This window comes from Fringilla coelebs (genome assembly GCF_963513975.1).
Source record: "Fringilla coelebs genome assembly, chromosome: 29".
Classification (NCBI taxonomy): Eukaryota; Metazoa; Chordata; class Aves; order Passeriformes; family Fringillidae; genus Fringilla; species Fringilla coelebs.
This window is the reverse complement of record NC_140055.1, coordinates 2534465-2557870: the sequence shown is the minus strand read 5'-3', so window position 1 is coordinate 2557870 and position 23406 is coordinate 2534465. Positions and strand designations below refer to the sequence as shown.

Genomic DNA, 23406 nt, shown 5'->3' with positions numbered 1-23406 from the left:
CTTTCACAAACCTGAATTTTGTTGCTCTTAGAGGGCTGAAAGTGGAACACGAGCCCTTGGAACTTCCTTTGGTGCTAAACTAACCCCAAGCCATTACCCCAAGGAGAAATGGAAAGGGGAAGGTGGGAGTTCCAGCCCCCACATTGCAAAATCCCCAGGCCAAGAGGGTTCCTGGATGAGGATCTGAGCCCCTGGTGATGGAAACAGGGCTGGGTGGGTTCTTTTAGAAATATGTTCCCTCAGCAAATCTCTTCTGGGAGGATTTCACTGTACATACAAGATATGAATAAATTACTCAACAGTAACTTTATTCTGATCATTCAAATACTCAAAACAGGCTCTGCAAAGTACTAAACATACAGGGAGCTAAACTAAAAATAAGATTAGTTTAAAATGTTCTAAGAAAAGACTTCAGTCATGGGGGTTTGCCTGTTTAAGAGGTAACATGGGAGAAAAACCACCTCTTGGGAGTTCTTCTTACCAGAATAACAAATATTGGCCATTTGAGCCAAATAAAACCCAGATTGGTGGGAATATAAGTTAAATAACCAGGCCAGCTCTCTGCTCCCTTCAGCATCACATGCTTTGGTGAACAACAAAGTGATGCCACAGATTTGGATCCGTGGATTGGGCCAGCAGAGCTGCACAGGATTTGCAGTCGTATCACCTTGACAGAATTCCTTAAATAAAAAAAAAAAGTTTTGATTTGAAGAAATTAGGGCTGGGCAGTCTCCTCTTCCCAGCCAGGAGGGTAAAGTCAACACCTAATTGGAACAGAATTGATACAAAGAAGCTGAAAAAAAAAAATTACAGTTGGCAGCTCTCCTCTGTGTCTGCCCAGAGGAAACTGCAGAGCTCAGTCCCAGGCAGCCAGACGTGGGACACTGGGACAGTCACTTTGATGAGTCTGAGAACAGCCTGGGGCAGCACAGGAGGCCTTGGGCTGGGGGAGAAGGAAAGAGAAGGAAAAAGGAAGGACAATATACATGCACACATGGCTCAGGGTAACCCAAAACCCTGAGTGTGCCAGGCAGGAGAAGCTCCCCTGCATGCGTGGTGCTTCCCCTGGCACAGGGTCTGACCTGCACAGGGGTGCCCCCTCAGCATGGCTCAGTCTGGGGAGCCCAGAGCAAAAACACCCAATTAAAAACCAGCATATCAAAATTATTCAAAATTATTGACATGAGAGGAGTGCTGGAGCAGCCCAGACACGAGGAAACAGCTGGGAGGACATCTTTAAGGTAAGGACAAAATAAAAATTCCAAAGCCAGGCTTGCTCTTGGAACTCACCGTGTTTTAGAAAGGAAAACGACACTCTCAATGCACAGCAAGTCCAAGAGAGGAGCAAAGTGGGAACTGGGAGTTTATTGAGCCTCTGCTGAAGGGTCAGGAGGCCCAGCCTGTTCCCTCAGGACAGGAGCTGCAGCCTCACACCCAGCACGTTCCCTGCGCTGCCTCGGGACCGTCCTTGGCCGGTGGGAACCTTCCACGGTGTCGTTTACAAGGAGGGAGGGGAAGGATTACAGCTGGAGTTTCAGGACCTGCTTGCAATGCCCCTTCTTCCTGCCAGGCCAGGGAGTGCAGTGTCCTCCCAGCCCCACGCTGGGGCCTGGCTGATCTCCAGGAGGCCACAGGACACAGCAGGTCACCCGGGACGCCAGCCAAAAAGCAGGACAGATGTGTCAGAATCCGTACTTGGCTTGAGTCTGCCTTCTGCTCAGCTTGTTTTCAGACCATGTGTTTTTCAGTTCCAGCTCCCTCTCCTTTGCCTGCAGAGATGGAGAGGATGCTGTTACCCTCTGTGTTTCAGTGACTCAGCAGCATTCCTGCCTCCTCTGGCCCCGCTGATGTGGATTAGGGAGCCCTTCAGCCAGAAGCCTCGTTACAGGGGTTTGCACAATCATCCTGACAGAGGCCTGGATTAATTGGGATGCACAGGCATTTCATTCATGCTGAAAAGCAGCTTCTCGTGGGGACAGGGGTTTGCACAATCATCCTGACAGAGGCCTGGATTAATTGGGATGCACAGGCATTTCATTCATGCTGAAAAGCAGCTTCTCGTGGGGACGGGCTCAGCAGCCAACCTCAGGGCAGAATGCAGGACAGGATCCCAGGGCCTCAGAACGTGCAGGAAAGGCAAAGCAAAGCTGAAAGCTCAGGACTGGGACCCCCTCAGGGCCAGGACTTACCTCCTGCCCCACTGGGTCTAACCAGGGGGCTCTCAGGGACAGCCCCTGGTGCCCAGCTCCAGCAGCCCAGCCTTGTGTTGCCCTGCAGTTCTGCTGGATGAGCTCACACACCACAGGGAGGCCACTCACCTGATGGATCAGGTATGTGATCTGGTGTTTTCTCCTCTGCTGTCCTGTGGGCTGATCTCCTTTTTTCTGGAAAGCAGAAAGAGGTGAAGTGGTCAGCCTGGAGAGGTGCTTGGACAGGAAACCAAGACAAGGGCCTGCACAGAGCCATCCCAAACAGCATTTGTTCCCTATTAAACTGCAAATTCCTGGGGCTGAAGCACTTCCTGGCTGGCCCTCCCCACCCACACGCTGTGTTCTGAGGAACTCCACTGGTCTCACATGTCATTATTTACCCTCCCTGGTGACTGCCCAGCACCCCAGCACAGCTCCAGCTGGATTTGGGCACTGAGCAGAGGCTCCAAGCACAGCTCCAGCCCTCCACCCACCTTGCTGAATGACTTCATGGTCTTCTCCTCTGTCAAGGATTTGGTCAGCCACTGCTGGGCCCCGCTCAGCTGGTCATCACCTTTGATGTCCACAAAGTTGATCTCCTCCCTCCCACGATTCCGCTTGCCCTGCAGACGTTTGAACTGAAGGAAGAACAGAAGAGCTGGAATTACACCCAGCACTGACCTGACACGAGGCACAGCAAACAGTTTTCCAGCTGGGGTTTTGATCTTTTGGAGATTTTCAGCGTGCTGCACATCAGAGTATCTAAAAGTACTTAGCATGAAGGTTATAATCTCATTTTCCTATGCAGAAAGCAGCATTTGCTCCTGCTTGCAGACAGTGCCCATCTTTGTGCTGGCACTGCTGAGGCACCCCCAATCCTAGGGTCAGTGTGGGGCTCCTCATGACAAGAAAGAGATTGAGGAGCTGGAGCATGTCCAGAGAAGCAAACAAAGCTGGGGAAGGGGCTGGAGCACCAGGGGAGGCTGAGGGGGCTCAGCCTGGAGAGAAGGAGGCTCAGGGGGGACATTGTGGCTCTGCACAACTCCCTGACAGGACAGGAGGGGACAGCCAGTGAGCTCTGCTCCCAGGGAACAGGGACAGAACAAGAGGAAATGGCCTCAGGCTGTGCCAGGGGAAGATGAGGTTGGATATAGGGAAAATTCCTACACCCAGAGGGTTGTCCAGCCCTGACACACGCTGCCCAGTGCAGTGGTGAAGTCCCCACCCCCAGAAGGATTTAAAAGCCACATGGATGTGGCACTTGGGGACATGGTTTAGTGGTTTAGTGCTGGGTGATGCTCCTGGAGGCCTTTTCCAACCTCAACAATTGATTCTATTTTGTTATTCTATTCTATTATCAGGCCTGCAGACCCAGCTGGAGCAGGAGACAGCAGACTGTGGGAAGGACTCCACACGTGCCCCCAGAAAAACCACCCAGCCCAAAGCCCTGGAGACCCAGGCTGTGTGTAGCTATGATATTTCCTGAAAAATCCTTTCTTTAGGATTTTTTCTCCCGAGAAGCTGAGGAACAAAATGTAAGCAATGATTGTCTGCTGCTGTGGAATGCAACAGGTGGAGCTGGGATTGGTCTCATGTGGTTGTTTCTAATTAATGGCCAATCACAGTCCAGCTGTCTGAACTGTCTCAGTCACAAGCTTTTGTTATCATTCTTTTCTATTCTTAGCTAGCCTTCTGATAAAATCTTTTCTTCTATATAGTTTTAACATAATATATATAATAAAATAATAAATCAAGCCTTCTGAAACAGAGTCAACATTCTCATCTCTTCCCTCATCCTGGGACCCCTGTGATCACTGTCACTGCTGTGCTGGGGGGCAGGAGTGGGGCTGCCAAGAGGCTCCTGTGCTCTGGGAGAGCCCAAAGTCAAATTCCACAGGGGGACAGAAAATCAAGTGCCAACCGCTTCGTCGTCGATGAAGGAGGAGTCGGTGCTGCTCTCCTGTGGTGAGGCCTGGGCTGCTTCCACCTCGGGGTAGTACCCACTGCTGTAGTAATCCTGGCAGGGAAAAGGAAACCAGTTTGGCATGAGAGCAATCCTGGAGTGGCACTGAGTCACAGACTGCCCTGTGGGCTGATTCCATCAGAGGGACAAAGCAACAAACGCCCTGAAGGGCTTCTCACAAGGGTCTGGGGTGACAGGACAAGGGAATGGCTTCCCACTGCCAGAGGGCAGGGATGGGTGGGATATTAGGAAGGAATTGTTCCCTGTAAGGGTGGTGAGGCCCTGGCACAGGTTGCCCAGAGCAGCTGTGGCTGGCCCATCCCTGGAAGTGCTTAATGCCAGGTTGGATGGGGCTTGGAACAAGCTGGGATAGTGGAAGGTGTCTCTGCCCATGGCAGGGGCTGGGACTGGATGGGCTTTAAGGTCCTTTCCAACCCAAACCAGTCTGGGATTCTATTTATTAGAATTCCATTTATTAGAATTATTAGAAACAACCAGGGCTCAGACACCAGCTCCAGTGAGCCCTGACTCTGCACCCTCAAATCCAGGACATTTTCACAGGAGTGCAGCTGTTAAACATCTGTCCAGCAAAGAACATCTGCAGCTCTCATGCTGTAGAAATCCCCTTGTGCCCGGTGCTGTGGCTCCCTCTGTCAGACAGCTTGGGCTGGATTCCCTGCCCTGTGTCCCAGGCAGCTCCCAACTCCATGTCCCAGGTACCTCACACAAGCTGCATTCCCTGTCCAGGTACCTCACATAGGCTGCATTCCCTGCCCAGGTAGCTCCAAGGGCTGCATTCCCTGCCCTGTATCCCAGGTATCTCACACACAGGCTGCACTCCCTGCCCTATATCCCAGGTATCTCACACAGGCTGCATTCCCTGCCCAGGTAGCTCCAAGGGCTGCATTCCCTGCCCAGGTAGCTCCAAGGGCTGCATTCCCTGCCCAGGTATCTCACACACAGGCTGCATTCCCTGCTCCATGTCCCAGGTATCTCACATAGGCTGCATTCCCTGCCCAGGTAGCTCCAAGAGCTGCATTCCCTGCCCTATATCCCAGGTATCTCACATAGGTTGGATCCCCTGCCCTGTGCCCCTGTATCTCACCCAGGCTGCATTCCCTGCCCAGGCTCACACCCAGGCTGCATTCCCTGCTCTGTGTCCCAGGTACCTCACACAGGCTGCATTCCCTGCCCAGGTACCTCACCCAGGCTGCATTCCCTGCCCAGGTACCTCACATAGGCTGCATTCCCTGCCCAGGTACCTCACCCAGGCTGCATTCCCTGCCCAGGTACCTCACATAGGCTGCATTCCCTGCCCAGGTACCTCACCCAGGCTGCATTCCCTGCTCCATGTCCCAGGTATCACACACAGGCTGCACTCCCAGCAGCAGCCAGTAACCAACTCGAGCCACTCACTCTAGCAGCTGCTCAGAGCCCTCCCCTCCCCTCTGGCCAGCAAACCCACCTGGTAGTAGCCCCCTGGCTCTCCGTAGGCAGGAGGGAACTGCCCATAGGGCTGGCTGCTGTAGTCCTCACCAGCTTTGGGTGCCCAGCTGTGCTGAACTCCACTGGAGCCCACTCCTGTCTTGAACTCCAGCGGGGCGTTAGCGGCCGCGTCCTGGAACTGGGGCTGCGGCTCCGTGCCGGGAGGAGGCTCCTCCGAGCCTGCCGTGCCCGGGTACAGGTAGGGCTCGGTGCCCACGGTGCCAGGCTCGCTCCTGTCGGACAAGGAGAAGTAGTTCTCTGGCTGCAGCTCCTCGTCGCTGTCCTCCTCCTCCTGGGTGATCTGCTTGGTTACCTGCAGCGCCGCGCTCTTGGCCGCCGCCTTGATGGCCGACGGGGACGGAGTCGTGGGCACGGCCGGCTTGGGCACGGCTTTGGGTTTGGAGGAAGAGCTCGGGGTCTTGGCAGGCTTGGAGTCGGAGGAGTTTTCTCCTGCTTTCCTGGAGAAGGCATAGGGCAGGAGCAAGCGATTGGTCTCTTTCACCGGCGTGTTTTTGGGCTGAGGAAGCAGAGCGGACAAGCCGGAGCCCTCACTGCGTCCCTGGTGATGTCCATGCAGGAAAAATGAATCCCAGAAAGAAAGGAGGGAGATTATTCACTTTTCATGACTTCCTGCCAATTATCCCCCCCAATTCTAACACTTCTTGTGGGTTTCTCACTGCTTGGCCACTCTGAATATACTGCATAAAAAGCCAGGGGGTTGCAAATATCTGCCCAAGTTGATCAATGTGGATGATTTACACAAGGTGATCAGTGTGAACAAATGGATCCCAGAAAGAAAAGAGGGAGATGATTCCCTTTTCATGACTTCCTGACAGTTATCTCCCCAATTCTAACACTTCTTGTGGGTTTCTCACTGCTTGGCCACTCTGAATATACTGCATAAAAAGCCAGGGGGGGTTTGAAGGGAAATGTTGCAAATATCTGCCCAAGTTGATCAATGTGGATGATTTACACAAGGTGATCAGTGTGAACAAATGGATCCCAGAAAGAAAAGAGGGAGATGATTCCCTTTTCATGACTTTTTGACAGTTATCTCCCCAATTCTAACACTTCTTGTGGGTTTCTCACTGCTTGGCCACTCTGAATATACTGCATAAAAAGCCAGGGGGGTTTGAAGGGAAATGTTGCAAATATCTGCCCAAGTTGATCAATGTGGATGATTTACACAAGGTGATCAGTGTGAACAAATGGATCCCAGAAAGAAAAGAGAGAGATTATTCACTTTTCATGACTTCCTGCCAATTATCCCCCCCAATTCTAACACTTCTTGTGGGTTTCTTACTGCTTGACCACTCTGAATATACTGCATAAAAAGCCAGGGGGGGTTTGAAGGGAAATGTGAATGTTGCAAATATCTGCCCAATTCCCAAATTAATGCCTCTTTCACCAAGACTTAAATTGGTGAAATTGCCCAAAAGAAAGAACTTGAAAACCCACAGGATTTCAAGAATATTCCTAAAGCCATGAGGTAATCAGTGTGGACAATTTAGACAAGGTGATCAGTGTGGACATAAGGATCCCAGAAAGAAAAGAGAGAGATTATTCACTTTTCATGACTTCCTGACAGTTATCTCCCCAATTCTAACACTTCTTATGGGTTTCTCACTGCTTGGCCACTCTGAATACACTGCATAAAAAGCCAGGGGGATTCTGAAGGGAAATGTTGCAAGTATCTGCCCAATTGCCAAATGTATGCCTCTTTAGCCAAGACTTAAATTGGTGAAATTGCCCAAAAGAAAGTGTGGGAATTCTTAAAATCAGAGAGTTTTAGGAAAGTTGTAAAAAGTAGGGCAATATTCTTATGTTTTATTCCTAGGGGGAAATAAAAGGGTAAAAAAAATATTTATTTCAATTTTTTTTTTTTTTGTGGGGGGCAATAAAAAGGACTTGAAAACCCATGGGATTTTAGGAATATCCCTAAAGCCATGAGGTGATCAGAGTGGATGATTTACACAAGTAGAAGCCCAAGAGTCAAACACTTTTTCCCATGAAAATTGTTTAACCAAGTGCCCTTGTTATTTACCTGAAGAGTATTTTTTTTCTTTGCTGGTTCATCTTCCTCTGAATCTGACTGAGAGAGAAAACCAGAGCTCAGCACAACTTGAGACGCCAAACTAAAAAAGTTATGTTAATAAATCCCAGGAAAATAAACCCAAAGGGAGGGAAGAACTGCAGGTGCACAGCTACAGGTCAGGGACAGACAACAACAGAGTTACTGGAGGGGAAGCACAAACCACACAGAGGATGGAAAGTTCACTGCAGGGATACAGAGAATTGTTCTCAGTAATGCTGAAATTGCTAAATATCTGGTTAAAACTTGTGTGGAAAGCCTGGTTGGTGGTAGAAAAAGTATCTTTATCATTTCATGGCTCCTCAGAGGACTTGGAAGAGGCAGCAGGGATTGAGGGCTTGTGCCAGTTTGCTTCCAAATCATAAACCAGGGAGAGACAAGGAATGTGCATAAATAAAGAGAGTTTGGAGTGACTGTAAACCCACGTGTTGGTTTGGGAGAGAGGAGACACTGCAGCTGCCCTGGAGCATCTCCAGGGGGTGAGTACAGCCATGGGAGGGATTTAAGGAGAAACAGGGAAAAACTGAGGATGGCAGCCACAGGCCAAGGGACCTCCAGGACCCCCAAGTGGGAACTGCTCACACCAGCTCCAGTTTGAGTATTTTTTGTCCCTTCCAAATTCATCAGCTCAACACTGAGAGCTGCAGATTGTGGTCACAGCAGAACACACAGAGGGGTGAGGCAGGAACAGATCCCTGCTCATTCAGCTCCCTGGAATCCCAGCACACTGCTGCAAGAAGCTGAACAAAAAGTGGCTCTGAGGGACTGGGATATCCCTCATCCCTCTGTCCCAAAGGCTGAACCTCCAGAGCTCTGGGTGTGCAATCTGCCACCCTGGGATGGCTACTGGGAGCAGGAGGGGATGGGGAACCTGTGTCCTCTCCCCCCCTTTCTGTGACCCCCCAGACAAGGATGAAACCTTGGCAGTTCCCCCAAGTGGGAACTGCTCACACCAGCTCCAGTTTAAGGTACTTTTTGTCCCTTCCAAACTCATCTGCACAACACTGAGAGCTGCAGATCGTGTGGTCACAGCAGAGCACACACAGGGGTGAGGCAGGAACAGATCCCTGCTCATTCAGCTGCCTGGAATCCCTGCTGGGAGCTGAACAAAAAGTGGTTCTGAGGGACTGGGATATCCCTCATCCCTCTGTCCCAAAGACTGAACCTCTGGGTGTGCAATCTGCCACCCTGGGATGGCTACTGGGAGCAGGAGGGGATGGGGAACCTGTGTCCTCTCCCCTCTTCCTGTGACCCCATCCCCCAGACACAGCACTGACTTCACCTGGGCTCCCCCAAAGTGCTGCCAGGCCACTTTTAACGGACACTGTTTATAAATCCACCTGTCCCCAAGGAAATGACCCCAAGCTCCCAGTTCAGCTCTTCCCACAGGCACTCCTGTCACACCAAAAGCAGTGACAGGGCCATCACCTCCACATGGCAACAGGCCAGCCTGGCTAGGGGAGGGTGTCCCTGCCTGTGGGCACTGTGGAACAGGATGGGTTTTAAGGGTCTCTTCCAACCCAAACCCCTCCAGGATTCCAAGTGCTGCTTTAGATAAGATATTAGGGAAAAATTCTTCTGTCAAAGTGGTGAGGCCGTGGCACAGGGTGCCCAGAGAAGCTGTGGATGCCCCTGGATCCCTGGAAGTGTTCCAGGCCAGGTTGGACAGGGCTTGGAGCAACCTGGGACAGTGGAAGGTGCCCTGCCCATGGCAAGGGAGTGGAACAGGATGGGCATTAGGGTCCTTTCCAACCCAAACCATTCCATGATTCCGTGACAGTGCTGTCCCAGAGGAAATGAGCAGTGGGGAGAGGATGAAACCTCATCAGCAGGGATCCCCACTTAAAAACCAGATGGAAAGGGACCTGCCTTTCCCTGCTCTCGCTGTCTGGGTTCACAAGCCCTGCATAGCACAGTAATTACAAAAAAACCCCAAACCCACAAAATGAGAGGGAAACGGTCATCAAAAAGTTTGGAAGATGCCCGAAGCTTTTAGACAAATAAGCAATAAACTGACTGAAAAATCCATCACCTGCACAGGAAACAAAAGATGATTTTGGGCTACAACGCCCTGCAGCTCCCCATCATCAACTCGTTAACTCCAGGAATAAGAAGGGTGCAGATAATCTGGGTTCGGCTGCATTATGATTATAAATAAGGTTTCTATATCAGTTTAATGCCGCAAAGCGCTTTAGCATTAGGGCAGGCAGCCAGGACAAATCTCCCCGTGGATGACACAACAATAGATCCCGGTACCTCGGAGGGACAGAGCGAGGGAAGAGCCCCGCGGGGGAGAAGTTTCACCCCGAAGGGAAGGGCTGGGGGTTGTTCCATACTCACATCCCCCTTGTGCAGCTCGGGCGCCGCGATCCGCACCGGCTCCGTCCTCTTCTTTGGCTTGGGGAGGCCCAAACCCGCCCCGGGGGAGGCAGCGGGGGGCGGGCTGAGGGGGGAGGCGGCGGTGCCCGCATTCCTGGGGGGCGGCAGGAGGAGCCCCCTCGCCCGAGGGGGCTCTGCGGCCCCGTCCCCGCTGGCAGCCGGCTCCGAGGGGCTCTCGGTGCCGGCCTGGCCCGGCGGGGCGCTGCCGAAGCCGCTCAGGGTGGGCGGGGGGCTCATGAGGAACGCCGGGGGCACCGCGGGGGCTCTGGGCGGGGGCAGCGCGGCGAAAAGCCCCCGGGATGAGGGCTGCTCGGCCGCGGCCGGGGGAGAGTCGGCGGCTTCCTCCTCCTCGCCCGCAGGCTCCTCGGCATCGCTGTCCTCCTCGCTGCTGGCGTAGGCCACGAGGGACATGGCCCCGGGGAGGGCGGCCCTTGGCGGGCAGCAGCCGCTACGCGAGGCCGGGGATCCACCCTCCGCGCTAGGCCGCACCGCCGCCGCGCCTTCAGCGCCCGCAGCGGGGAAGAAGGGGCGGGCGGGGGCGAGGCTACGCCGCCATGGCGGCCCCTCCCCGTGCGGCGGCGGGGCCCGCGGAGCGAGGCAAGGCGACGGCGGCGGCTCCGCGCTCCCGGTAATGGCTGCCGGCAGCGCCCCGCTGCCCGCGCTGCAGCCGCGCAGGACTACAACTCCCGGCGTGCACCGCGAGCAGCGCTGTGCCCGCCTCCCTGTGTGCCCCGCCGCGAGGCATCACGGGATATGTAGTCTGTGGTGCCACGCGGCGGGACCGGGACAAGGCCCGGGCGCGGCGGGGATGCGGGAAGGCCCGTGGGGACGGAGCGGCACGGGGATGAGGATGAGGATGAGGATGAGGATGAGGATGAGGATGAGGATGAGGATGAGGATGAGGATGAGGATGAGGATGAGGATGAGGATGACCGGGACGAGGATGCAGAAGGGCCCTCCAGAGCCCTGGGTTCATTGCCAGACAGAGCCCTGAGCCGGGCCCGTGGTGCAGTGTCACTGCGGGACGCGGAGCGGGCTCTCCCCGCCTGCCGCCCTCCCTTCCCCTCCCGGCACGGTTCGGGTGCGATCGGTGCTGCCGAAGCTGCCGGACTGGAATTTATCCCTCCGGCACTTTGCTGATTTTTGGTTTGACGCTTTTGGCCTCCTGGCCTGAATAAAGCCACAGCCGAGCTGGAATTTGGGTCCCCAACAGCCAGGGCAAGCGAGCTGCAGAGAAGCAGCAGCGCAAGTAATTGTTATGGGTAATAAGTGAAAAAGCTGAATTAATAATAATAATCATCATGAAAGCAAAATGGAGATAAACTAGTGTAGCTGTGGTTTGGAGCGGGGTGAAATCCAGCCCCCTCCTGGCCTGAGGAGTGTTAAAAATACAGCATTAAAAATAGGCATGGAGGCCTTGGGGAGGATTCCAGGAGCTGGCACTCACGAGTGAAAAATGTGAATTTTATGATTGGTTTTTCACAAATATTAAAATGAATATTGTATGTGTTATGTTAGAAACTTATGCTGCATTAATTTTCTTAAGAAGTGTGTTAGGTTATAATATAATGTTAAAATAGAAACTATGCTAAGATATTTTTTTTAAAGAGAGGAATGAGGAACTCCCACCGAGCTAGCAGCCACAGGACACCTAAATCTTACAGAGGAAAAGAATTTATTGCTCCATTATCAGCAGAAATGAACTTCTTCCTGCCTTCAGGATTCAGGGGAAGAAGCTGACACTGCCCAGACAGAATCCTGTGTTTGAATGGAATTTATGCACCATGGATGAGGTGTATGAATATGCAACAGGCTGTTACTTTTAAGGGTTAATCCTCTGTTAATGTGGGTCCTTTTTCCAGTTTATTTTGCCCAGAAAAAGGTACCCAGACCATCCATAACTCTTTATTTTTATTGTCTCATATTACCCTAACCCTAATTGTCCAAATTTTTATTACTCTAATTTTATTACTATTTTATAACCATTTTATTACCATTAAACTTTGAAAATTTTAAAAACAAGCGATTGGTGTTTTTCACAAATCCTCATTTCCTTTGTCCCTTTTCCCAAAGCAGGTGGAAATTCCTGGATTCTGGTCTCAGCAGTAGGATCCTGCTCTCAGCCCTGACCCTGTGGATTATTTATTTGTGTTATTTGCAGAAATTAAGCCAAGGAAAGCACAAGGGGATGGAAAGAAAAGAGCCCAGCCCAGGAACCCCTGCCAGGTCAGGGTGGAGGTTCTGCTTTTACAAAATTTCCTCTGGGTTTAATCCCAGGTTTGCTCTGAAATGGGGACTAAAGTGACAATTTACTTAATCCAAATTTATTGAGACTAAGGTGATAATTTATTTAATCCCCACTCTTTGGGACTAAGGTGGCAATTATTTATTTAACCCAAATTTTTTGGACTAAGGTGACAGTTTATTTAATCCCAATTTTTTGGACTAAGGTGACAATTTATTTAACCCAAATTTTTTGGACTAAAGTGACAGTTTATTTAATCCCAAATTTTTTGGACTAAGGTAACAGTTATTTAATCCCATTTTTTTTTGGACTAAGGTGATAATTTATTTAACCCAAATTGATTGTGACTAAGGTAACAATTTATTTAATCCCAATTTATTGGGACTAAAGTGACTATTTAATCCACACTGATTGGGACTAAGGTGACAATTTATTTAATCCCCAATGACTGGGACTAAGGTGACAATTTATTTAATCCCAATTTTTTTGGACTAAAGTGACAATTTATTTAACCCCAATTGATTGAGACTAAGGTGACAATTTATTTAATCCCAATTTTTTTGGACTAAGGTGATAATTTATTTAACCCCAATTGATTGGGACTAACATGACAATTTATTGAATCCAAATTTATTGAGACTAAGGTGACAATTTATTTAATCCAAATTTATTTGGATTAAGGTGACAATTTATTTAATCCCCAAGGACTGGGACTAAGGTGACAATCCCAATTTTTTGGACTAAGGTGACAACTTATTTAATCCCAATTTTTTGGACTAAGGTGACAATTTATTTAACCCAAATTGATTGGGACTAAGGTAACAATTTATTTAATCCAAATTTGTTGGGACTAAGGTGACAATTTATTTAATCCCAATTTTTTTGGACTAAGGTGACAATTTATTTAATCCCCTGGTGGCTTTGTCACCCTGTAACCCCACACTGAGGCTGGCTGGGGCCCAAACCTCCTCCCCAGGCACCAGAGATTTTCCCAGAGATTTTCCCAGAGATTTTCCCAGAGATTTTCCAGAGATTTTCAATCCCAGCAGCTCCAGCCCAGGCTCTGCATTTTCCAAAGAAAAATTCATTTTTCTGCTGGGGGTGAATGTGGCAGCTTGGCAGAGGGGACCCTGTGGGGCACCAAATCTTGATTTTCTCTCTTTTTTCAAAGGCTCTTCTCTCACATATTCAGCTGCAGCCAGGATTTGGGATTTTAGGGATGCTGCTACACCTGCTTTACATCATTTTTATGCTGGGTTTGCACCGGTTTTGCATATTTTGCACTGTTTTAGGCAGTTTCACCATGTATGTTGTTTATTTACAGCAAATTTGACACAGCTTTACACTGATTTTGTACTGTTTTGCATGGGTTTAAAACCAGTTTTGCACTGTTTTATACATCTTTATGCCAATTTTTCACAGTTTTACACCATTTAATGCCATTTTTTTCACAGTTTTACACCATTTTATGTCAGTTTTACTCTGTTTTATGTGCTTTTTACACCATTTTGGTGCTGTTTTACACTGGTTTTGCACTGTTTTACACCTGATTTTCACATTATAATTTTGCACTGTTGTACATGTTTTTTACACCATTTTTGCATGGGTTTAAAACCACTTTAGCACTGTTTTACTTGCTTTTTACACCAGTTTTTGTGCTGTTTCGCACTGGTTATGCACAGTTTTACACCAGTTTTTAGCTGGTTTTGCACTGTTTTACATATTTTTACACCAGTTTGGTGCTGTTTTACACTGGTTTTGCACTGTTTTACACCTGATTTTCACATTATAATTTTGCACTGTTTGACATATTTTTGACATAATTTTGGTGCTGTTTCATGCTGGTTATGCACTGTTTTACACCTCTTTTTCCCTGTATAGTTTAGCACTGTTTCACATATTTTTACACCATTTTTTGTGCTGTTTTACACTATTTTTTCCCATTATAGTTTTGCACTATTTGACATATTTTTAACATAATTTTGGTGCTGTTTTGCACTGGTTATGCACTGTTTTACACCAGTTTTTCCCCATTATAGTTTAGCACTGTTTTACATATTTTTACACCATTTTTGGTGCTGTTTTATACTGGTTTTTCCCATTATAGTTTTGCAGTATTTTACATATTTTTACACCATTTTTTGTGCTGTTTTACATTAGTTATGCACAGTTTTACACCAGTTTTTAGCTGGTTTTGCACTGTTTTACATATTTTTACACCAGTTTGGTGCTGTTTAACACTGTTTCTGCACTGGTTTTACACCGGTTTTTCCCATAATAGTTTTGCACTATTTGACATATTTTTAACATAATTTTGGTGCTGTTTTACGCTGGTTATGCACTGTTTTACACTGGTTTTTCCCATTATAGTTTTGCACTATTTGACATATTTTTAACAGAATTTTTGGTGCTGTTTCGCACTGGTTATGCACTGCTTTACACCTCTTTTTCCCTGTATAGTTTTGCACTCTTTTACATATTTTTACACCATTTTGGTGATGTTTTACACTGGTTATGCACTGTTTTACACCAGTTTTTCCCCATTATAGTTTAGCACTGTTTTACATATTTTTACACCATTTTTTGTGCTGTTTCACACTCCTTTTCCATGTCTTTCCCGCTGTTTTCCACCCAATTCACACCGCGCCCGTGGCCCTGCTGTCCCTCCCGGTGCCCTGGTGACACACGGCGCCTGGTGCCACCCGCACCGGGCACATTTTGGGTATTTTTGGGCATTTTTCGGGGGCGCCGGGAGCGCGCACGGCGCCGTGGGCGGGCGGTGCGTGTGCGCGCCCAGGCAGCGCGGCGAGCTCCGAGCGCATCCACCGGCAGCGGGAGGAGGAGGAGGAGGAGGAGGAGGAGGAAGGGGAAGGGTGGCTGGGGGGGTGGGGGGGTGGCCGAGGGAGGGAGCAATTGAATTTCAAACACAAACAACCGCATGGGGCTCGGGCCCTCCGCCGCTGCGCCGCGCCGCCGCTGACCCCGGCCCGGGCTCGGCGCCCGGGGGGCAGAGCAGCGTCCGCGCCTCCCCCTTCGCATTCGGGAGGGTTTTTTGTTGTTGATTTTTTTTTCTTGGGGGGGGGGTTTGGGGTTTTTTTTCTGTTTTGTTTTGTTTTTATTTATTTGGCTAATCCCCTGCCTCGCCGGGTTTTGCCTCCCAAAGTTCATCCCTAACCCCCCTCCTCCCCTCCCCCACCCCCCCTCCCCCCGCCCGCTCCCCCGGTCCCGGGAGGAGCCGCCAGCCAAGATGTCCCGGTCCAACCGGCAGAAGGAATACAAATGCGGGGACCTGGTTTTCGCCAAGATGAAGGGTTACCCGCACTGGCCTGCCCGGGTAAGGAGCTGGGCAGCGGGTGGGAGGGCGATGGGACCCGCCGGTGCCCCCCGGTGCTCCCCCCGGTGCTCCCGCCGTGCTCCCCGTTGCATAACGCGGGCGCACCGGGGGTTGGGGGAGGGGGCGCACCGGGGTCAGGCTGCCCCGGTGGAGCGGCGGGGGGGTGTGTCCGCACGGGGGTCGGGCTCCGATCCCCCCCCGCTCCCCTTCCACCGGGGCCGGGGTCCAACTTTGCCGGCACCTTATGTAAGGCCGGGCCCGGCGGACCCGGGGGTTATTCGGTACCGAGGCTTGGGGAGGCGCTTTCGGGACATTTCCTTGCCTTTGGGGGGGGGGATTTCATGTGTTGGAAACAACGTCCCGGACTCCCCCGGGCCGTTTTTGTGCTGTTTATTCATTTCTAATCCCCGGGGAGGGGGTCACGGGTGGAGACCGCGTGGCTTCTGCCACCGCGTGGGAGCGGGGACCCCCCCGTGCCGGCCGGGGACCGGCGGCGGAGCACGAGGCTGGGCCAGCCCGGGGTGACCCATCCTCCCCGGGGTGACCGGGACCGGTACCGGGGGGGTCCCTGTTCCACGTGGGGCCGCTCCATGAGCCCTTCCCGCTCCGCTGCGAGACCCCCGGAGGGGCCAGGCCGGTCCCCCTGGAGGGGCCAGGCCGGTCCCCCTGCGCTTCGCTGATGATTTGGGGGCAGCCTGGGGGGGTTCCAACCGAACCGGCAGAGCCCCGAGCCTGTCCCCCGGCTCTCGGTGGCCTTACCTCTCGCCAGGGGTGCCAGAGAGGTGGCAGCGCTCGCCGGGAGTTTGGCTTTAGAAAATCGATAGAATTATTGAGGACTTAGGACGGGGGGAAGGGGAGGCCGTGCATACGGGGGGGGGTCCAGCCCCACCATGTGCCAGCCCCGCCGGTGTCCCCGGAGGGTCCTGGGTGTCCCTGGGGGGGTCGGTGCCATGAGCCCGGGACCCCCGGGATGAACCCAAAGCCGTCGGGGCCGGGGGCCGTGGGCAGCTCTGGCTGCACAGCACGGCGCTGGTTATTTTTAAGCGGTTGATGATGCAGTTTAAAATTTCCTTGGAGTGTTTCCCCCCCACCACACACACACACACACTCTCCCCTCCCGGCCTTGCTGCAAAGGGCACCGGGGGCTGCCTGGAAACCCCAAATTGAGCGGAAAAAGGGAGGAATGGGGCGATGGGGCTTTAAAGGCCGAGGATCCCCCCTGTCCCCCCCATCCCCTCCTCCTTCCCCTCCCGGATTTGAATAACTTTTGTTTGGTTTGTCGGGTTCTGGCGGGGAGGCCGGGAGGGGGTTGGGAGCCGCTCGGATTTGGCACCGGCCTCCCAACGCGCATTTGAAAGCGGCTTTGCGAGGAGGAGCCACAGGGATCCCTGGGAGCCCGGCTTGCACACCGCCTGCTCCTCCAGCGCAGCTCCCCTCGGGGGCAAAGCCGTGCTCCCCCATCCTCCCGCGGCCCCCGTCCCTCCCAACCCCCGCAGCCGCTCCGGGGTGATGCCAGGTCGGGGCTCAGCTCCCGAATTAGCGCCGGGCCCGCTCGGGTTTCACACCCCGCTCATCTCCCGGCGCCTGCTTTGGCCTCCACCATCATTTTGGGGTGCAGGGAATGGTTTTTTCCCCCCTGTCTGGAAGCAGCAGGGTTGGGCTCCCCAAGGCCAGGGGGGTTTGGAGCACAGCCCTCCCCACCGTGACTAATCAGGCAGGGCTTGCCCGTGACTAATCAGGTGCTGTGATGAAACGTTACCCGGCCACGCGTGGCGTTCGCTGGGATATTTGTTTCCAACCAGGTGTGGCTGGAGCTGAGAGATAGGGGAAGAAATGGAGGGGGAAGGGGTTGTTCCCCTGACCCGTTCCCTGGGGATGGCACCTGGCCCCATTCCCCAACAGCAGCAGCTCAGTGGAAACCTCTCCCTGAGAGGGGCAGCGTTAAACAGAGGGGAAACTGAGGCACGAGAGTGGGGAGATGAGTCGCTGGCAGCTGGAGGATGATGCTTGCCTCCCTTTTCCCCTCACCCCTTCTCTGCAGGCTCCCTTATGCCAGACCCTCGTTTTTGGTGCTTCCCTGCCAGATCTGCAGCCCCTCTTCTGTACAGAGCTCTGGGACAGCCCAGGGGAGCAGGGCAGGGGATGAGGCAGCAGCACCACGTGGGATCCTGGCCCCTCTGCCATCCCCCCCGGCCCCTCTGCCATCCCCCCTGGCCCCTCTGCCATCCCCCCCAGCCCCTCTGCCATCCCCCTGGCCCCTCTGCCATCCCCTTCCTGAGCATCTCCTGTGCCCCCATGGCTGTGCAGTGGGGTCAGACTCCTGCTGGCCATTCCCTCTGGAATTCGGTGCCCATTGCCAGCCTGGTGCTGGGATGGGGCCCAGTGGTGCCCCTAGGGCTGAGGAAGTGTCCCGTGGGGCACCCATGGGACTCAGGGGTGCCACAGGACCCCCACCAGTGCATGTGCCCCCCTTCATGTGCTTCATCGACCGTGTGTGACCCACATGAGTTAATTCCATTAATTAATTCCTCTTGCTGACAGCCAGGTGCTCGCTGCCAGCCCTGTCCTGCAGTGGGGAAACTGAGGCAGGGAGGGGGCTGCTCCCAGCCCCCATGGCAGGGCAGGCTGCATCCAGCCGTGCTCCGTGGAGCGGTGGCAAAGGTGAAGAGCAGAGGTTGGGGGCAGAGTCCAGCTCGGGGGTAGGTGCCCGTCCCTCCCCTGCCACGCTCCAGAGCTTCCCCTCCTGGGGGACCTTCCCAGCCCCTTTTCAGACCCCCCCCCAGCCCCTGGGTGCAGCTCCCTGGGCAAGGCCTGGCTGTGACACCAGTGCCATCGGCAGGGGCTGGGAGCAGGGGGACAGAAATGGGCGCTGTGGACTTTACCCTGGCACTGCAGCCCTGTCTCCCTCTGCTGCCACTGTCCAGCGAGGACAGGGATGGACAAACAGACAGGGCTGTGACAGTGCACTCTGGGCAGCCCAGGGGTTTTGGGTGGGTTTGCACTGTCTGCACTATCGGTGTCCCCATAGGGGTGCCACCCTCCTGCGCCGTGTCCCCGCGCCCCAATCCCCGCCTGGCCCTGCAGATAGAGCCAGCACATCCCCTGGGGGTGCAGGAGGGGCTGATAAAGGGCTGGGCAGGGCAGGGAATCCCACTGCCAGGGGGTCCCAGCTCCATGGAGCCCCTCCTTCCTGGGCTGGGGACACGGTGACACAGCACAGCCATCGCTGGAGCTGCTGCCTTTCCTTGAGGAAGGAGATTTGGAAATTTGCTGGGGGATCTCCAGCAGGGTCCTGGCACTGCCCAGGGGCTGAGGGGTCCCTGTGGGGTCCCTGTCCAGGCCTGGCAGGGGAGGGTCTGGGTTTCTGTCCTTGCCCAGGGGGCCCTGGGTTGTGCCAGGAGTGACCTGGAGGAACGTGGCCTGGGGGAAGCACCATCCTCCCGGGCCGGGCAGGGCTGGTGGCCGCCCCTCTGAGTCACATCATCCCCTCCTCCACCTTCGGTGCCACGCAGGGATGGAGCTGCTGCTCCCAGCTGCCACCACGGGCCAGGGTCCCGCTGGGGACTGGAGCGAGGGCCAGGCTGGCCTTTGCTCTGCTGGGGACTGTCCCTGCTCCTGGAGTGTCCCCCGGTGGCACTGGGGCATGGCAGTGCTAGGAGCCCCAGGGCTCTGGGTGGGAGCACTTCAATCCTGAAACACCCCCTGGATCCTGGTGCAGGACCTGTGTGTCCCAAACCACACTTGGGCAGTGGGGATGGCACAAAGGCACGTCCCACACAGGAGTGGGACATCACACCAGCCCTCCACCACATCCTGGTGCCCCTCCCAGTGCCCCGTGCCCTCCATCTGCCCCGGGGCTGTGCCAGCATTGCCCCTCAGCACAGGGACAAGCATTAGTGCCATCCCCAGCTCTGTGAAGGAAATCAGGGCAAACTCTTGGCCGGGTCCACCCTGGCCCTGCTGGCTGGGGAAACTGAGGCTGGGCAGGCTGTGGGGGTCATGGTGACTGAGGGAAGGTTGTGCCATGAGTCAGCAGAGCGCTGGGACCGGGACTGGCATCCCGGCCGTCCCCGCTGGCACCTTCCAGCCCGGTGACGGTGACGTGCTGGCGCCTGCTCCGAGACCCCCACCCGCATCCTCCTTCAGCTCCTTCCACCTCCCTTTGAGGTTTTCTCGGGGAATTTATGGCTGCTGGCTGCAGGGGGTTTATTTTTAGCTGCTATAAAAAGCAGCCGGAGTTGCTTTCGCTCCCTTCCCGCTTGGCGCCTCGGGATTATTCACGCTCGGCGGAGCAGCACCTGCCTGGGGGCTTGGCACCCGCTGCTGCCTGACCCCAGAGCCCTGCCAGGCTGTCCCCTTGTCTGGTGACCCCCTTTTGGCCAGGGTGTCCCCCCCTGGCACCCCAATCCCTGTTCCTGGCCCAGGCTGGGGGCGCTGCCTGTGGCACTGCCTGAATTTGCTGAGTGTGTCTGAGCTGGTCTAGACAAGAGCTTAGGGGGGAGGGGGTGGGAGAAGGGGAGCCCTGCTGGCCCCCACACCAGTGGGTACCCCCTTGTTGTGCTGAGCACTTCCTGCCAGCACTGCCTCCAGACAGAGCCACTGCCTCCCCTGAGGGCGCAGGAGGGGCTGATGAAGGGCTGGGCAGGGAATCCCACTGCCGGGGGGTCCCAAGGAATTTTCCTTTCCTGAGCTGTGCCCATCAACAGGACACTGGAGGGGATGTCCTGGGGTCTGAGGAGCTTTGGCACCACTGGCAGTGCCTGAATTTGCTGAGTGTTTGAGCTGGTCTAGACTGGAGCTTGTGGGAGGAGGGGAGCCCTGCTGGCCCCCACACCAGTGGGCACCCCCTTGTTGTGCTGAGCACTTCCTGCCAGCACTGTCTCCAGACTGTGAGGGAATTCCCAAGGAATTTTCCTTTCCTGGACTGTGCCCATTAGCAGGACATTGGAAGGGGTGGGGGGATGTCCTGGGGTCTCTGCCCTCTCCTCTCACCCTGTCCTTTGTGTCACCCAGATTGATGAGATGCCAGAAGCTGCAGTCAAATCCTCCTCCAATAAGTACCAAGTCTTCTTCTTCGGGACCCACGAAACGTGAGTGAGAGCTGGGGCTCACAGTGAATTTGGGAGAGGTGAGACCCCCCCTCCTGCTCCCACCCCTCACCCTTTTCCCCTGGCACAGGGCATTCCTGGGCCCCAAAGACCTCTTCCCCTACGAGGAGTGCAAGGAGAAGTTTGGAAAACCCAACAAGCGGAAAGGGTTCAGCGAAGGTTTGTGGGAGATCGAGAACAACCCCACCGTCAAAGCCTCCGGTTACCAGGTGGGTCACGAGCTGGGGAGGCTCCATCCCAGCTCCCCCCACCTTTCCTCCTTCCTGGGAGCCCCCTGTGAACCCCCCGTGCCCACAGCCCACCCAGAAGAAGAGCTGCCCCGAGGCGGCCGAGCGGGAGCCGGAGGGGGACGGCGAGAAGAAGGGCAACGCTGAGGGCAGCAGCGACGAGGAGGGGAAGCTGGTGATCGACGAGCAGTCCAAGGAGAAGAACGAGAAAGGAGCCATCAAGAGGAAAGCTGAGGACGCTTTGGAGGTACTGGGGGGCTGGGAAGGGCTGGGGGTGTCGGGGATGGGAGATGGGGACGGGGTGTTTGGGGCAGGGGATGTTGGGGACAGAGGATGGGGATGTTGGGGATTGGAAGTGTTGGGGACAGGGGACAGAGGATGGGAATGTTTGGGACTGGGCTGGGGATGTTGGAGAGAGGGGATGGGGATGTTGGGGACAGGGAATGTTCGGGACAGGGAAATGGGGATGTTTGGGACAAGGACTGGGGATGTTTGGGACAGAGGATGGGGATGTTGGGGACAGGAGATGTTTGGGGACAGGGGATGGGGATGTTTGGGGACAGGGGATGGGAATGTTTGGGACAGGGGCTGAGGATGTTGGGGACAGGAGATGTTTGGGATAGGGGATGGGGTGTTTGGGACAGGGCAGGGGATGGGGCTGTTGGGGATAGGAGATGTTTGGGACAGGGGATGTTTGGGACAGAGGATGGGGATGTTGGGGACAGGGGGTGGGGTGTTTGGGACAGGGGAAGGGGATGTTGGGGACAGGAGATGGGGATGTTGGGGACAGGGGATGGGGATGTCTGGGGACAGGGGATGGGGATGTTTGGGACAGGGGATGGGGTGTTTGGGACAGGGGATGGGGATGTTGGGGACAGGGGATGTTTGGGACAGAGGATGGAGATGTTTGGGACAGCAGCTGGGCTGACCTGAGTTCACCCCCTCCCCAGGACTCCCCCAAACGCCCCAAGGATGCAGAGGGGCAGGAAGGGGACAAGAAGGTGGCCAACGAAGAGGCCCCCAAGGAGGAGCCCAAAGCCAACCCGGGAGAAGGGGACAAGAACAGCGACGCCGCCGACACACCGGCCACCAACGAGGCCAAGCAGGAGGGCAAGGAGGAGGTCAGAGACCACAAGGAGAGGTGAGGGGGTGCTGTGAGCCCTGTCCCTACAGCCTCCAGGTTTTGGGGGCACCACAGGGGTCTGAGCAGAGCCTGGCTCTGTTCTTGGCCCCCACAGCCTGTAGTGGCTTCCCTGGCGAGCTGATCCTTCCCCCTGGCTCCTGGTGCTGCCCCACGCCGGCTCGTCGCGTCCGGACGAGAGAAACCACCCCGACAAAGAAATTTCCAAAAGAAAACAAAAAAACTACAAAAAAAGAAAAAGAAAAAAAGAGAGGAATGCGGAGCAGCTCGGTCCTGCCCCCGAGCGCTCCGTGCCCGCCCTGCCGTGGGCACACGCTTTGTGTTGGCGATTCCTCGGGGCTGAGCTGTTGATTTGAAATAAAAACGAATCTTGCCTTTTTAAAAGTGCCTGTGGGCCCTGGGTGAGCACCTGGAACCCCCTGCAGGGGAGGGTTTGGGACCCTTTGGGCTGCCAGAACCCCTCTGGCAACACATGGACCGGGGGGGAGATGGGACTGGGGCAGGGGAAGGGTTTGGAGGGGAGCTCAAATAGGAACTGCAGAATCACAGAGTGCCCTGAGCTGGACAGGACACAGAAGGATCAACTCCTGCTGCTGCCCTCAGAATCCCAGCATTGTCCAAATGCTCCTTGACCTTTAGGATCATGAAATTAGGAAATATCCTGAGCTGGGAGGGACCCACAGGGCTCATTGAGCCCTGGCCTTGCATAAGACACTCCAAAACTCTCCCAATCCCAGTGTCCTAGTGTTGTCCAAGCACTCAGCTTTGGTGCTGGAATAGTGGAATATCCTGAGCAGGATAATCAGGATAATCAAGTCCTGCTCTGGCCTTGCACAGGATACCAAAATGCTCCCAATCCAAACGTCCTAGAGCGTTGTGCAAGGACTCAGCTTCTCTCCTGGAATAGTGGAATACCCTGAGCAGGAAGGGACCTGTCAAAATAATCAAGTCCTGCTCTGGCCTTGCACAGGACACACCAAAATGCTCCCAATCCCAACCTCCTAGAATGTTGTCCGAGCACTCAGCTTCTCTCCTGGAATAGTGGAACACCCTGAGCAGGATAATCAGGATAATCAAGTCCTGCTCTGAGCCCTGCACAGGACACCAAAATGTTCCCAATCCCAGTGTCCTTTAGCATTGTTCAAACACTCAGCTTCTCCCCTGGAACAGTGGAGTATCCTGAGCAGGAAGGAACCTGTCAAAATAATCAAGTCCTGCTCTGGCCTTGCACAGGACACCCCAA

At 54.2% G+C, this 23406-nt stretch overlaps 2 protein-coding genes across 2 annotated transcripts; one reads left to right on the top strand and one right to left on the bottom strand.

The window, feature by feature from the left end:
- Positions 1-342: 342 nt before the first annotated feature.
- PRCC (proline rich mitotic checkpoint control factor) lies at positions 343-10773 on the bottom strand. Its single transcript, XM_084223156.1, has 7 exons — positions 10070-10773; positions 7682-7729; positions 5618-6196; positions 4111-4206; positions 2684-2827; positions 2319-2384; positions 343-1769 (listed from the first exon to the last, which is right to left on the bottom strand). Exons 1-7 carry the CDS (start codon positions 10517-10519, stop codon positions 1683-1685), a joined length of 1470 nt encoding a protein of 489 aa, XP_084079282.1. The 5' UTR covers positions 10520-10773; the 3' UTR covers positions 343-1682.
- A 4454-nt stretch (positions 10774-15227) lies between these two features.
- On the top strand, positions 15228-22540 carry HDGF (heparin binding growth factor). Its single transcript, XM_084223164.1, has 6 exons — positions 15228-15687; positions 20701-20777; positions 20866-21004; positions 21093-21269; positions 21973-22163; positions 22261-22540. The coding sequence occupies exons 1-6, from the start codon at positions 15601-15603 to the stop codon at positions 22265-22267; spliced, it is 678 nt and encodes a 225-aa protein (XP_084079290.1). The 5' UTR covers positions 15228-15600; the 3' UTR covers positions 22268-22540.
- Positions 22541-23406: the final 866 nt, after the last annotated feature.